The sequence below is a fragment of the Trichosurus vulpecula genome, chromosome 4, assembly GCF_011100635.1.
Source record: "Trichosurus vulpecula isolate mTriVul1 chromosome 4, mTriVul1.pri, whole genome shotgun sequence".
Taxonomy (NCBI): Eukaryota; Metazoa; Chordata; class Mammalia; order Diprotodontia; family Phalangeridae; genus Trichosurus; species Trichosurus vulpecula.
This window is the reverse complement of record NC_050576.1, coordinates 209,114,348-209,129,629: the sequence shown is the minus strand read 5'-3', so window position 1 is coordinate 209,129,629 and position 15,282 is coordinate 209,114,348. Positions and strand designations below refer to the sequence as shown.

The 15,282-nt window shown below is 38.6% G+C and overlaps 1 protein-coding gene across 1 annotated transcript in view; it reads right to left on the bottom strand.

Annotated features, from left to right (window-relative positions):
* The window catches only part of WIPI1 (WD repeat domain, phosphoinositide interacting 1), a 47,707-nt gene that overhangs the window by 4,536 nt on the left and 27,889 nt on the right, over positions 1–15,282 (bottom strand). Inside the window, exons 5-8 of the mRNA XM_036754105.1 lie at positions 2,847–2,944; positions 2,058–2,150; positions 1,236–1,306; positions 462–569 (exon numbers count right to left, since the gene is read on the bottom strand). Of these exons, the coding sequence (XP_036610000.1) occupies positions 462–569; positions 1,236–1,306; positions 2,058–2,150; positions 2,847–2,944 (370 nt within the window). The remainder of the gene's footprint in view (positions 1–461; positions 570–1,235; positions 1,307–2,057; positions 2,151–2,846; positions 2,945–15,282) is intronic.

Here is a 15,282-nt window from a genome sequence, read left to right as displayed (position 1 = left end):
GCATACAGGAAAAACCAGAAAAGACCCTCTAGTATGTGTCTTTGTGTCCAAGAGATACTTAACAAACAGAACCTCATATTTACATTCTACTTGCTAAGAAATGAAGGTATAAAAAGTGCTAAGATGCTTCCGACATTAACAAAACTCTGCAACTTCTGGCCTTGTCACCTTCATGGGCATCTCCTAAGTCTAGAACGACAGACCTTCAGGATCGTGACCTGTTTCCATAGACTATTTTATCAAATATAAGGGATATGTCATATTTCTGACTTACGGAAATAAAAGGGGGCTTTTATGCTAATCAAAGGCACTAACATTCACCAGTTAGGGACCAAAATATCTCCAGGCTAAATCATGCCTTTCATGTCTTTGAAAAATAAGGACTTGGCAATCAGGGTCACTTGCCTGGAGAGGAGTTTGAAGAGGGTGTGGCTTTACCCAACTCCCAGTGTGATACTTGCCTGGAGGTAAGGTTGTCCAGTTTGAAGATGTGCACTGTTTCTGTGTTGCTGGATGCACAGAGGAACTGTGAGTCCATGCTGAAAACTAGAGAGTTGATATTCACATACCTAGGAACAAGGGAATATGTTCATTAGTAAAGAAAGAGCTAGAGATATCACTGAAAAGCTAGATATACAACCAAGTCTTGTAGAAGGCAAAGATGTTAGTGACATCTGAAATCATCTTCCCTAAGTCCTGAATAACTAGAAATTACAAGGTCAAGTGATTCAATAAAAGGTTATGATCATGTCCAAAACAGCAGGAAGAGTCATTCTTTTTCTTACTGGCCATTAGAGGCACCTTGTCTGCCTGCCAGATGCTCTGACGCCTTTAAAATCTGACAGAATTCAAAATAACTGTGCTTTGCATCTCTCTTCTCATGGGATAAGCAGTATTCTGCATGGAACCAGCAATACTACTTTTCTATCTTAAGTGGATGACATTAATAATTTCTGTGGGTTATGTACTCAGTCTCCTTGGATCCCTTCTTGCCAACCCCTCATATGCACACACCAGATGAGGCTCCAATAGCTGGATAATGATCAGTCAAAGTAGCTTCTTGGTTTTTGATTTTGCTAGGCACTGAGTGGAGCCTCTGAGTATAATACTTGGTTACATTTGTCCATTTCTCACATTCTCTAACAGAGGAGACACATATATTCACACCTCTCACAGGCTACTCGGCTTCCAGTTATTCCAGTGCATTATCCCCAGGTATACTTTAAAATAGATACCTCTTCATTCCTCTCCTAAACTCATAGAGTTTTTGCCCTTCAGGGACAGAAAACACCCGGATGACTGTGCCCTGGGAGAAAAAAACAACAAAATTACCATTTCATAGCCATTAAGGGTTTTGCAGAGATATTTTTCCATTTCTGTTGCTTATTAACATCCCCTTTTGAGGCAGGTATACAAAATAAAGCCTTTTTATCACTGGGGCTATACACATTGATTCCCAAGTGACTTTCCCCAAACAAGCCTTGCATCTTTCTTGCACAAAGCATACCTTTTCTCACTCAACTGTTCCTACATCTAGAATGTTCTTCATCTCTACTTGTGGAAATCTGAACCATCTTTCAAGGCTCCTAAATGCCATCTCTTCTCTGAAGTCTTTCCTCATTCCACTGCTAGAAGTGAGCTCTCTCTCTCTCTGAACTACTAACATGGTATTCCACTACCACTCTTATGGTACTCATCACATACTTCCCTGTATTATAGCTTTTTCACAAATGGCTTAGTTCTTCTGCTCAATTTAAGTAGATTCCCCTGAGGGCAGGGACTGTATCATACTCATGCTCCCCATGCCCCCTTTCCTAGAGTAGGCATTTAATATATATTTGCAGGATGAATGAATTTATTTGTTGAATGTGATATGACATACTAATACTAATACTTCATCCTGAAGCTTATCCTTGGCAGGATCAGATAGATGCCAGTCACAATGTAGCAATATGAATGAAGTTCAAGCAGTGCCACAAAATTTCCTCTCTGCATCACGCCCCCCCCCCCACTTTGGAAGAAGAAGAACTAGGTAACAGGTGGTCATACACACTCACTTTCTCAGAAGCACTGGCAAGCTTGGATCCCACAGAGTTGAAGGTGATGGCAGCAAGTGGACCATCATGGGCAGGGATTGTGCAGACTGTTTTCTGTTAAGGACAAGGAACAAAGGAGATTTATTTAACTTAGGGAGAAGGCAGAGACTTCTTTTCCTTCTTCTTTATCTCAGATTCTCTACCTACATTACTGTACTTCCTCTGTCATTCTCCCCTCTCACTCAGGCCACACACACATAAAACTAATCCTTCATCATTACTTTCATAAAAGGAAGTGGCAGCAAAAGGAAAGAGTGCATACCAATTCCAATCATAATCCTATCCCCTTTCCTGCCTTCACACAGATGGTCATCCAAGCAAGCCAAATGACATTACTGAATAAAAGTGGATCTTTTCTTAGGTATGCCATTGTCTCTAATCTCAGGCTGTTCCCAAAGAATCACTGCTATGCTCTGTAAGCCCTAAAAGAAGGAGATGTTAACAGGTATACACTGGCCAGAGTTATGAGAACTGCATAACAAAATATCTCCAACTGACAAGCAGCCTGCCCACTGGTAGATGTCAAAGTTAGCTTCTCCCTTTGCCTCACAGTTATATTTGATTAACGGCTGCTTGGTTGGCCTTTTGTCTCTGGCTGCCGCCTTCCCCTACATACCTTACCCCACTAGAGTGGCCAGGGAAGTGTAAAGAGAAATATTTTCTGCTTTCCCCCCATAACTGTTTGCCTCATTTATTAGCAGGCTGGTGGTTATATTCACATCTGGAAAATTCAAGTTACAGTCTACTTACCAGAGTGTTTCCATCATAAAGTACAATCTCCCCAGTAGTCAAGCTTCCAGGGTAGGCAAGGTAAGAATTGGAATGGTTAATAGATAGGGCACACAAACCTGGTAACGAAGATAGATTGAGAATGGAAATAAGTTAAGTTTTAAGCAGCAATTTAAAAGACTAACTATAGCATCACCTACTGGTAAATGAGGAAAAGTGCTCTGGGGACCGCTTCCTTTGTTTATTATTCCAACCAGAGGCTTAAAGAAGTGAATGCCCCAGGAAAGAACTCAGTGTTTGCTTAACTTTGGCCATGAGAAACAAAACTGATCTTTTTGAAGCTAAGCAATTAGATTTTGGAATTTTAAAAAAATGCTTTCAAATTCCATCCCCAGGGGCTCTGAAACAGCACCTGCTGCCCTTCCTCATTCTTCTTCAGTTGCATTTGTTGGTAACAAACAGATCTCTTGTAACAAGTCCCTGGTTACAAGCAATTAAACATAACTAGCTGGTGATCTCAAAATGGAGCCTGATGTAGTAGAGGGGAGAGTCTAATGAGAGAGATTGCTGATTTCTAAGACCAAATGTTGTGCTATGATAAGAACTGGGCAATTTCATGGGCATAAAAAGTTTCTTAGAAGTCTGTGTTTAAAGAGGCCATACAGACTACCGAATGTGATGCAGCCAAGGCATTGGATTAAAATAATTTATTTTTATTTACATCTAGTAATTTTTTTTTTAAATTAAAGGTATATAAAATAGTGATTGGAGAGCTGGCTTCAGGGTCAGGAAGGTTGCTGGGTTCAATTTCAACACTGGACAAACATACTGGCTATGCAACATGGCATATGGATGGTCACTGACTTGGAGTTGGGAAGAACTGGGTTCAAATTCTGCCTCAGGCACATCAACTGAGAAGTCACGACCTCTCTGTGTCTCAGGTTCCTCATCTACAAAATGAGGGGGTAGGAGGTGGGGTTGGACTTGATGGCCTCCAAGGTTCCTTCCAGTTTTAAGTCTATGATTCTATGATCTAGGCCAAGACACAAATACTTAGTGCCCCATGGAGACTATATATGTTGGAAAATGGGTGCTGATCTGCTTTGATAGAGGACCTTTCCTTATCCAGAATTCCCTATGCCAAAAAAGACACAAATCTAGTAAAAAAACAAACCAAAACAAAATTCGGAAGTAGTTCGATTTGAAGTTGGGGTATTCTTACAACAGGCTTTTACGACAGAAGTTTGTATCACATCATTGAATTCAAGAAATTAGTAAAGACAAATTCCTCCCTTCCCCTCAACCATCCAATGTGGATTTTGAACTGTTTAGAAAAAACCTAAATAGGTGGCTTGGTGGTGCAGTGGATAGAGTGACAGGCCTGGAAGTGCCAGGAAGATCTGAGTTCAAATCAAGCCTCAGACAATTACTAGCTGTGTGAGTCTAGGCAAGTCACTTAACTCTTTTAATCTCAGTTTCCTCATCTGTAAAATGAGCTAGGAAGGAAATGCCAAATCACTTCAGTATCCTTGCCAAGAAAATCCTAAACGGGTTCATGAAGAGGTGGACCATAACTGAAACAAACTGAAAAACAACAAATAGGCGGGTGAGAATGAACTTGTTTAGTCATTTCGAGGCCATAGCTAACTAGTTAGTTGGCTGCCTATGATGAGGATTAATGTCAAGTTGATTTCCTAGAAAAGTTTACAGAGTAAAATATACCCCCAATCTACTAAAGAAAATGCAAACACGGAAAATTAAGTTACACACTGATTTGAACCATGGCCTCCCCTCCACTTATGTCTGGCAATAACAAATTTCATAACTGTTCTTATTACCTACCAGAGCTCAATGGCAGGAAAATAGCTAAGTTGGGCCCTGGGATCTAAGTTACATGCAGTGGAGGCTCTGCAGTAGTGCTACTGCCCACTCCTGTTACCGGGAGGGTTCTTGTGCTTATCTTAACAAAGAAACCACCCAGTTTTGCTCTTGGAATCCCAATCATTCTTCTGATTCATATTACTGGTAACCCAAAGGCAACTGAAAGGGAGAGCAGAGAGGAAAGGGATGACATTTGAGGACGAGGAGGGAAGAAAAGGGCTTCAAGCATGGAGTGAGATGAGTTTGTCTATGGTGGTGAGTTTGTATATGGATATGAGATAAAGTTGGAAACTATGAGGATAGAGGTCAGGTTTTGGAAGGCCTTAAATGTTAGGCTAAGGAATTTGGGTTTTGTCCAAAAAGGCCACTAGGCCTATTTTGTTAGTAGGCCACTGAAAGTCACTGAAGGTTATTAATGTGGGAGTAACCCATTAAAAAAGGAGTGTTTCAGAAAAATTAATCTGGTAGTAGGTTACTATGATGGATTAGAAATGGAAGGGACTAGAAGCAGGTTGCTGTCCACTTTGTAAAAGTAGTTTTAAGAGAGTAGCATTTCAAACAAAAGTCCATACATAATTTCCAAATTCAAAGGATAAAGTAACAAGCAGCCTTTCCAAGGCAAGAGCAAAATAATAAGCCTTTCAACTAGGACAAAATTAAGGACTGCTGTGCCAAACCCTTTGTCTGTCAAACCACAGGAGGTAACAATGTTCCCTAGGCAGAGGCTCTAATAATGAAGCCACTGCTCCAAAAGTCACTGAAAGAATGTAATGCGTGTATGAACACTTAAAGTGGACTGTCTCAATACTAGGCTGCTCTTACACAAAAATACACTCCAGACAACATATTCTACACTAGGCTAAGCATTAATAGCTTAAAGTGATACAGGGTGTTAAAGTTTAATTGCTTAAACTGCACTAAGACTTTTGGGACAACCTGTATAGTGCTTTATAAATATTATACTATTTAATATTCCCAAGAACCCTGAGTTAGGCTGTTTATGTATTACTATGTAATACATATGTATTATGTAATTATGTAATTATGTAATACTATGTATTACTGAGGGTCAGAGAGTTTAAGTGACTTGGTAACATAGCCAATAAGTAGTATACTTGGAACTTATGTCCATGTTGTCTTACTTTAGAAGTCCAGTATAGCATACTTTCCATTATTCCAAATTTCTGTCAATTTTATTTCCCCAGAAGAAGATTGGCCAGTTTTTGGTAGAAGCTTACATCTATACTTTTAGAGTCTGCTTTAAAAATGTACCTGCCATAGCCTTCATGGTGATATCAAAGGTACATAGATAAGCCCAGTTTTCCCAAGGGAAACTCAAATACCTGAAAAGCCTCACAGAAAGACCAAGGGTGAGTCAATTTTTAAAAGAAACAAATCACTTCCTCCACTCAGTTCAGAATTGCACAGCTCAGGTAAATACAGAAGTAGGAAAGGTGGGGAGAGGGGTTGAACCAAGAGAACAGCTGAAACCCAGGGGAAGTTCCTAGAGGCAGGGAGAAGAGGTGAACCACAGTTAACTGCTGCAAATGTACCTGAAGTCACCCCACACTCTGGACCAAGGGCACTGCTAACCTGTACCAACCAGTAACTGAGTGCCTGAAGCCAGATCTTGATCCTAGCCTATAAGAACAGAAGAGAGAGACAGAAGCAGCTGTGACAAGGCTTTTGTGCAGGGGGACAGGGCCTGGGTGAGCACTCCCCTCTAAGCACTGATAGTCATACTAGAAGGCAGTGCCAAGTTTATGTCTGTATACAAGCAACAGGAAGACTATGAAGAAGGCTAGAGACCAACATGGTCTCCAAGAACAGACTGAGCCTGTCAGAGCCACACCAGGGACCAGAACTAACTGAAGATCATGGAAAGTGGAAAAACAGTTAAGGCCTAAACCTACATGGATGCACCAGGAAACTAAAACAAAATCCACGAACTGAGACAGAGGGTGAGGACAAATACCAGCCAAAAATCTCAATCCAAAAACTCAAGCTGATAATATAATTAAATAGGAGACACTAAACACAATGAAGAAACACTATGTAAGGTAAGAGAAGCCCAAGAAGTAAATTTAAAAGAAGAGAATAACCCTAGAACAACTAGAGAAGAGCTTCAGAGGGAAAAAATGGCCTGGCCACAAGTACTAAAAAAGTAGCTGGAAGAAATAATCTAAAAGGGAAAAAATAAAATTAGGAATGAAGTGAGAGTTGGGGAGAAAAAAAACTGAAAGCAGACTAAAAAGATTAGAACAGAAGGTGGAAAACCTTCCCCCAAAACTGAGAAATAGAATGGAGCAAACAGTACTAAATAATTCCATGAGACAACAAGAAATATTGGAATAAAGTTAAAAGGTTGAGAAATGAAAGAAAGTAAGATAGCTATTATTAAAAACAACTGACCTGGAAATCAGGTCAAGGTGAGATAATGTAAGATTCAGACTCCCTGAAAACCATGACCAAAGAAAAACCCTGGATACTGTATTTCAAGACATCATAAAAGAAAATGTCTCAAGATGTATTAGAACTAGAAGGTAAAATGAAAATAGGAAAAAAACCCACCAGTTACATTCTGAAAGAAGCTCCAAACTAAAAACAGCCAGGAATGCCATAGGAGAGTTCAAGTATCAAAGAACCACAGTCAGGATCATACAAAACTTAAGCAGCAAATACAATGAAATAGAAAGTCTTGGAATATGATATTCTAAAAGGCAAAAGGTAAAGACTTAGGAGCAGTGAAAACTTACCTCGCGAAACAGTATAATCTTACAGGGGAAAAAAATGGACTTTCAGCCTTTCTAATCAAAAGACCAGAGTTGAATAAAATCTTTGAAATGAAAACAAAGGAAGCTAGAGAAACCTGAAAATATAAATATTTTTGAGCAACTAGAATGGGCTAAACAATGATAAAGTGCTTACATTTTAGTAGGGGGGAGAAGAGACAAGCATCCCAGTTGTAGATTTATTGTGTTTTGTTCCTCTGGGGCCTTGTTCCAGACTTTCAGGAGTTCAGAACAAAGCCCCCTCTACGGGTGGCTCATCCTGTGACTTCTTTCAGTACCTAGGTTCTTCTTGCCTGGAAAAGGCTATGACCCCTGCAACCTGCTCACCCTGGAATGTTCCTCTTCAAAGCCCACCCCCTCCCCTTCTTCCACCGGCAAGTTTCTCCTGGAGCCTACATTTTGTGTGAAGGCTTAGGCCAGCCTGCCTTCATTCTCCTCCTGACCCTGCGCCTTACTTTCTGGTTTTCAAAACCATGCTTTCATGCTGGCTACCTTCCATCTAGGTTTGGGGAATACCCAGGGTGAGCAGGGATGACCTACATGAAGATTCAGCTAAGGAGACTAAGAGGGAGAATGATGTGTAGGAGGAGGAGAAGGAGAGAACAGTGTCATACAATTCTAGAGAGGAGTGAATAACAGTGTCAAAGGTCGCAACGAGGTCAAGCCACATGAGCGCTGAGAAAAAACCGCTAGATTTGGCAATTAAAAGACCACTGATAACTCTTGAGAGAAATGTTTCAGTTAAATAATGAAGTCAGATGCCAGACTACAGAGTCAAGAAGGGAGTGAGAGAAAAGGAAGTGGAAGCACTGATCATAGTTAGATATTATCAAAAGCAACTGACCAGGAAAACAGGTCAATGAGAGATAATTTAGGAATCATACTCCCCCCAAATCCTGGAAACCGTATTTCAAGAAATCATAAAAGAAAACATCTTAAATGTATGAGAACTTTCTCAAGAAGAAATAAGGAAGAAAAAGGAAGAACGTATTATTTTGCATAAGGGAAATGCTTAAGAAGAGTACAAACATGAAAAAGAGATGGGGGACGGGCATCTTATGACCTCACTCTTATCTGTCCAGATAAAGGATATACACAGAGAGTTTCATTAAATTCAGAGACAGGCAGCAACAGAGCAAGGGGAGAGGGAAAGAAGAGCCAAGGAAAGAACAGTCACATACAAAAGAAACTTCAGCTTTGGAGGACAGATTATGAAGTGAAGATTAAAATGACAGAAAAAAGTGTAAGAAACAGATATCAGGGTCTTTGGTTTGGTGAATAAAGGCAGTGCAGAAGAGAACAACAGACCACTTCAATTATACATTTCTAGTGTTGAGATTTCTTTTCTTTTTCCACCCACCTCCTTCTTTATAAAAAAGGGTCCAGGAAGAAAAGAAAAAACATAAGATATGATATGGGAAAATAACAATCATTACAGTGAATGTGAATGGGATGAATTCACCTATAAAACAAATGAGAATGGTAGAATGGATTAGAAAGTAGAATCCTGTATTATACTGTGTATAACATTCAAGCCACAGAATATTTTAAGTCTCACCCATTATTTCCAGCAGTTTATGACATTACGTTCTTTGTGGTTATGGGTTTTCATGGTCTTCATAATTAATTATTGCTACAACCCACAAAAAATAAGCATCCTTTCTACATATTGTCAACAAAATCCAGCAAGAAGAGACAGAAAAAAATTCCATTCAAAATAATTGTATAATGTGTAAAGTACCTGGGAGTCCTCTTACACATGGGAAATAATAGGGATAAAACTATAAAATGCTTCTAACTGAAATATAGATGCGAATAATTAAGAGATTCATGATTGGGATGTAGTAGTATAATAAAAAGGAAACTATCTAAATTGATTTAGAAATTCAGACCCCTATCAATCAACTACCAGTGGATAACTTCATAGAACTAAGCCAAAGAATAATAAAATAGAATGATAATAACATTTTTCTATTTCATAAGTCATTTAGAGGCACATAAGATCAAGAATTTCAAAGGAAATAATGAAAAAAAAATGGAAGGAGGCAAAGCAGCACCAGATCTTACACTACATTATCACCGAGTAATCAACAGAAATAATTTGATATGGTTAAAAAATGGAAAAGTCGATCAATGCAACAGATTAGGTATATAAGATATACAAATATTGTTCTAAACACTCCATGATACTGATGGGGTGCTTGTGCTTGGGGTGCCTGTGCTTGGACCCTAATTCTAACAGCCTCTGCGTGGGTGTCTGTGCCTGTGGCAGAATTCCAATTTCAGAACACATCTAGTTCTCAAACATATTCTTTCCCAGGCAGTCTTTCTATAGCTAAAGGGCAGTGTGCCCCCAAATTATCTCTGCTTCTTCCTCAGTAAGCAGCTATGCCCAATTATAGATTGACTTAGGATGCTGATAACTGACTATACACTGAGTCTAACATGTATCCTAGACATAGTCAAATGTATACTCCCTTACATTAATCTTGTCTAACAAGACACATGATGGAATCCACCTGGATATTCCCAGTCAGTTGTGAACTTTTGGTGACTTAGTAGAATTTCACAGGCAAAACCACACCCTCGGGTAGTCCCTCATGGGCTATTTCCCAGTGAACTCGGGGTAAGATACCTTCGCAGTAGATACAAAAAGTGCATGTTCCTTTAAGAACTGACCACCCCTTAATCACGCCTAAACCACTCCCTGATCCCACCCCAAAACACCTAATTGACAGATTTTATCCCTAAATCTTGTACTTAAACTTTCCCTGTAGCCCTGTATGGTTGCAGGTTCCCTAAGAACTCTTGTCAGCTTTATTTATGTAAAGTGTAATAAATCTTTGCCTCCCTGACTTAAAGAATGCTTGGGTCTGCGAATTCATTCCAGGTGGCCTTGCCTTGGGAACTTTGGTTTGGGATTTCTACATCCCTGGGTTCATTTCTCCCTCAACAATACAAAATACTGGAGTATGGACTCACTGCTTAACAAAACTACTGGGAAAACTGGAAAGTAGTTTGGGAGAAATTAGGCTTATAACATCTTCCATTAAATTCTATAATTCTATAATAAGCTCCAATTAAAACAATTCTGGGGTTCTAATTCATACTTATCAGATTGACAAAGATGACCAAAAAAGAAAGCAAAATGACACAAATATTTCTGTTGTTTCTAGTGTCATGAATCGATCCAATCATCCTGGGTATTATATCCAAAAGTTATTCAACTGTGTATGTATTTCCAAAGAATCCAAAGACAAAGGAAAGTGAGTCATATGGACAAAAATATTTATAGCAGCACTTTTTGTTGTAATGAAGATCTAGGACAAAGCAGGTGAATATCAGCTGGGGAATGGCTAAAACATTATGATATATGACCATAATGGAATATTATTGCACTATTGCTATTGTTCAGTTGTGTCAGTCGTGTCTGACTCTTCATGATCCCATTTGGGGTTTTCTTGGCAAAGATACTTGGAGTGGTTTGCCATTTCCTTTTCCAGCTCATTTAGATGAAGAAACTAAGGCAATCATGGTTATGTGACTTGCCCAGGGTCACACAGCTTGTGTCTGAGGCTGGACTTGAAATAAGTTCTTCTCGACACCAGGCCTTGAACTCTATCCACTATGCCACCTAGCTGCCCAATTATTGTACTGTAATAAAAGCAAAACGGATGGATTCTGAGAACTGATGCAGAGTGAAATCAAAGAACCAGAAGAATTTAGACATTAACAATAAACTAATGCCTCCCACTTCTTGGTGAAGAGGTGGGCTGCAGGTATAGAATGAAAACAGCATATTTTCAGCTATAACCAATACAACACAAATGTCTTTTTCTTGATTACATTTCTTTGTTACAAGGGAGGTCTTATATTTTGGAGAACAGGATGGGGGGAGAGTTGGGATGGGGGAACAGTGATAGTGATGTGGGAGGGAGGGGGAAAGCATTAATTAAACATTTAAAAATACCCCAAAAGATAACATTAGAATGTTCAGAAGGGGACAAAGATAAGGAAGGTAATACGGGTATTGCCATGTTAAATTTATATATGTTTTAAAGCTGTATTAATAGATTCACGATTTCATATACAATTCTCTTTTTCTGGCCTCCTTTCAATATGGAAATGTTTGTGTTTGGCGATGACTTTTAAAATTCACAATCACATAATTTTTAAGGGCACTCCATTCCCCCACATACATCTATGTAAGAGTTATACTAAGATTTATCTGCAGACACCTTAAAAATGAGTTAATACTTTAGCTGACAGCAAGTTGAGAAAGAGTGCCTCAGAATAATACTAATAGTAATACTAGTAATAATATTTTAATCACCTGTACAATAATCCACAGAATATTAAATATAAAAGAATAGTAGCAAGACAGTAAATTGTCCCAAGACCGTTTCTACCTGAATCTCACTGAAAAAGATGAAAAGAACAAGATAGCAAGCAATAAGGGGCTCAGGCAGTGGATAATCAGCCTTGGAATCATTAAGATTGGATTTCAATCCCATCATTGACATATACTTATTAGGTGTCCTTAGACAAATCACTTACTGTTCCAGGTCACTACAAGAATAAAAATTGAAGATATGCATTAATCGGGGTGGGGTGGGTAATTCTTCACAGTGAATTTCCAACAACAATTAAATCATCAGGCCAACCTAAAAACAAAATCTAACAACAATAATAAACCATTCCCATTTATACAGCACTTCAAGGGCCAAAGAACTTTCTTACAACTCTGTGAGCTATTGTTATCCCTTTTATATAGATGGGTTTTGTTAGTGTTAGAGTCAGAACTCCTACCAACTTCTTCTGACTTTGAGACAGCATTCTTTCTATTACCATTGTCTAGAAACAATGGGCCAAGACAAACCTCACCCATTTTACAATTCTGCCTGGTAATAAGGCAACCAAAATCACTAACACTTGTGCCAATCTCAATGAAGGCACTAGAAATTCCAAAATGACGTAAATTGACTTTTAGACTAGGTCCCACACTAAACCGACCTTCTGTTGAAACAATTTTAGATCATGTGAAACTGAAAAACACACCTTTTTTTTAGGCTTAGACTAAGAAAATTGTACCAGTGTTCCTCCTCTGCCAAATTTCACCAGGAATTGGGCTTCAATATGAGTTGCCAGTTGGTATTAGGTAAAGAAATGACAAAAATTTTCTTAATAGTAAAGTGTTATTTCACTGATATTAACTATAATCCACTTGGCAGAATGAGGACCAGAATACAGGCCTCTTGGATTCCTAGAATTTTTAATTTACACCATATTTTTTCAGGCAGTTTAACTAATTATTAAAGACTTCAATATGCATCACCAATGTCTATCAATGACCAGCTAAGAAAAGGAAGAACTTTAGCTTCTGATACAAAATGACCATTAACAGTTTACCACATCTATGGAGGGTGAACAGATGCTGGAACAAAACGACTACTGGCCTGGTTTAGCATATATATTTCTACATGGATTGAGTTATTCTGTCAATATTCCATGAAAGGTTGTGAGTTCCGTCATGGTTGCAGAGTTGGCAAATCTTTCGGATGGTTTATGTCTCTAATTGCTTAGAGTAAGCACTGCTGCACTGTCAGGAAATTGAGTTTTCTTGTGGCTAAACAGCTTAAAGGAAATCATATGCAATCTTTGACACAACAGTCCAAGGCATGACATTATCACAAAATTAAAGAAATTAACAGTTATATCAGAAATGGACTGAACTTGCAGTTTTATAGTCATCATTTCTGAGTTGTTAACTAAACCCAAATGACATTAGAAATGTTCAGTCCTAATTATTTAGATGAATGCTCTTCAATCTGCCATATGAACCAACTAGGAATTAGAACATAACGATGAGGTTCTCTGAGCCAGTCTTCTTATAATTTCACTGGAAGATGTCAATAGATTGATGACTTCATTTGTGTGGCTAACTCCATTAAATTTAAATTTGCCAACTCTTCACATCTTGAACAGATGTTTTTGTGATTTTAAAAATGTAATTGAATTTAACTGTTTTCAATGAACACAAATTGATTTTTCCTCCTGCCTTCCATCTTCCACTGGAAAAACAAAACAAAACAAAATCCTCATAACTAATATGTAGCATAAGCTGAGCAAATTCCAGCACTGACCACGTCCAAAACATAAGTCTTACTTTGTATCATCATGTCTTTGTCAGAAGGTGGACAGTATGCTTCATCATTAGTCCTCTGGAACTGTAATTGGTTATTGTACTGATCAGAATTCATAAGTCTTTCAAAATTCTTTTTTCTTTACGATGTTGATTCGCTTACAGGAACTGTTCCAGTTCTGCCCATTTTTCTTTATATCAGTTCATGCTATAACGGATTCTTTGAAATAGTCTTTCTTTCACCATTTCTTATAGCATATAACACTAACATATATATTTACTATAATTTGTTTAGCCATTCCCTAATTAGTGGACATTCCTTTAGAGTCTGATTTTTTTTTTAAATCTCGTTAGTTTGTTTTGCTTTCTTCTATTTGCTCTTTGGTACTATTCTCCAGCTAACCTCCACCCCCATCTCCACTTGTTATTGCCTGTTGAGTTTGACACATTTGATAACAGTATATTTATATATTTCTATGTCAAATTCTGTTCCATTTCAGATAAAAGTGAGGTTCATCTGATCCCTGCTCCCTCTCTGCCTTTTCCTCCATATTTTTTATTTTCCTTCTCAAACACTCCAATTATGAGAAATAGCAAGTCTCCCTCCCCACTTTCCTTCCTCTTTCCTTTCTATACAAAGAATATCTTTTACCATATCTTTTCTTTCCTCTCTTTAAACTCTCAGAATAGAACCAACCCACTCCCAGGTCCTCCTCCTTTTTCCCCCCTCAAAAGGGGAGTTGGGGGAAGGGAGGATAGATAGGGTAACAGAAAGAAATTAAGGTCAGTGAGGCATCTTCTCTTTTAAAAAAAAAAGCAATGAAGACGGCGACCAAAAAGACGCAGCACAGACACAAAGGTGTAATATCGATTAAGTTGGGTGTCTTTGGTTGAGTCTTATTAGGTACTAAGCCCCAGGTCCAAACCCCTATCTATTAGGTGCTAAGCCTATGTGGGTATGAATTGGTAACTAAGGTGGGACCAATGAAGGGAGGTCTGATTATATCTTTGCTCCCAAGTTGGCCCAAAACCCCTAACTACTAGGTGCTAAGCAGATGTGGGCGTGAAGCCCTCAAGGTCCTAGGGGCAGGAGCTAACTACAGAGCCAATAGTAAGAGCCTAAGTTCTGGTCGCTCAGATGATGTCTGATGATGGCTAAAGAGTGCATAAAAAGTGAAGACAGAGCTATTTGCTTAGGGCTCTCACTCTTGGTGGCTCGCTGATGTAGAGACTCCAGGCAGCTAAACTCTGGTAACTATGAATTGGGATTTGAATCAAACAAGGTCTGTCTGTTGATGTTTGTAATTTGTATTTGCTCTGAAGTTCAGGGTGCTGGCTTTTTCCCCTGAACTAAGTGAATGATATTCGTATGCTGGATTAAAGTAAGATTGTTAACACTTTAATGTTGCTTTCCTTAGTAAAGCAGATCAAAAGAACCTGGGCTTGCAGCATTCTGTGAGCTGGTTGTTGTTGGTTCTTTACCCCCACAGCAGCTGCTAGCCAAATTGTTGAAACAGATTTACTTTTAAGCTGTATAAAACAGGTCTGCAGTTTCATGCATAATCCTCATTTTCTGTTCTACTATGTATATAGAATATAAATTTTATTTGGTAAGTTTAAGTTCAGAACATTTTTTAAAGTC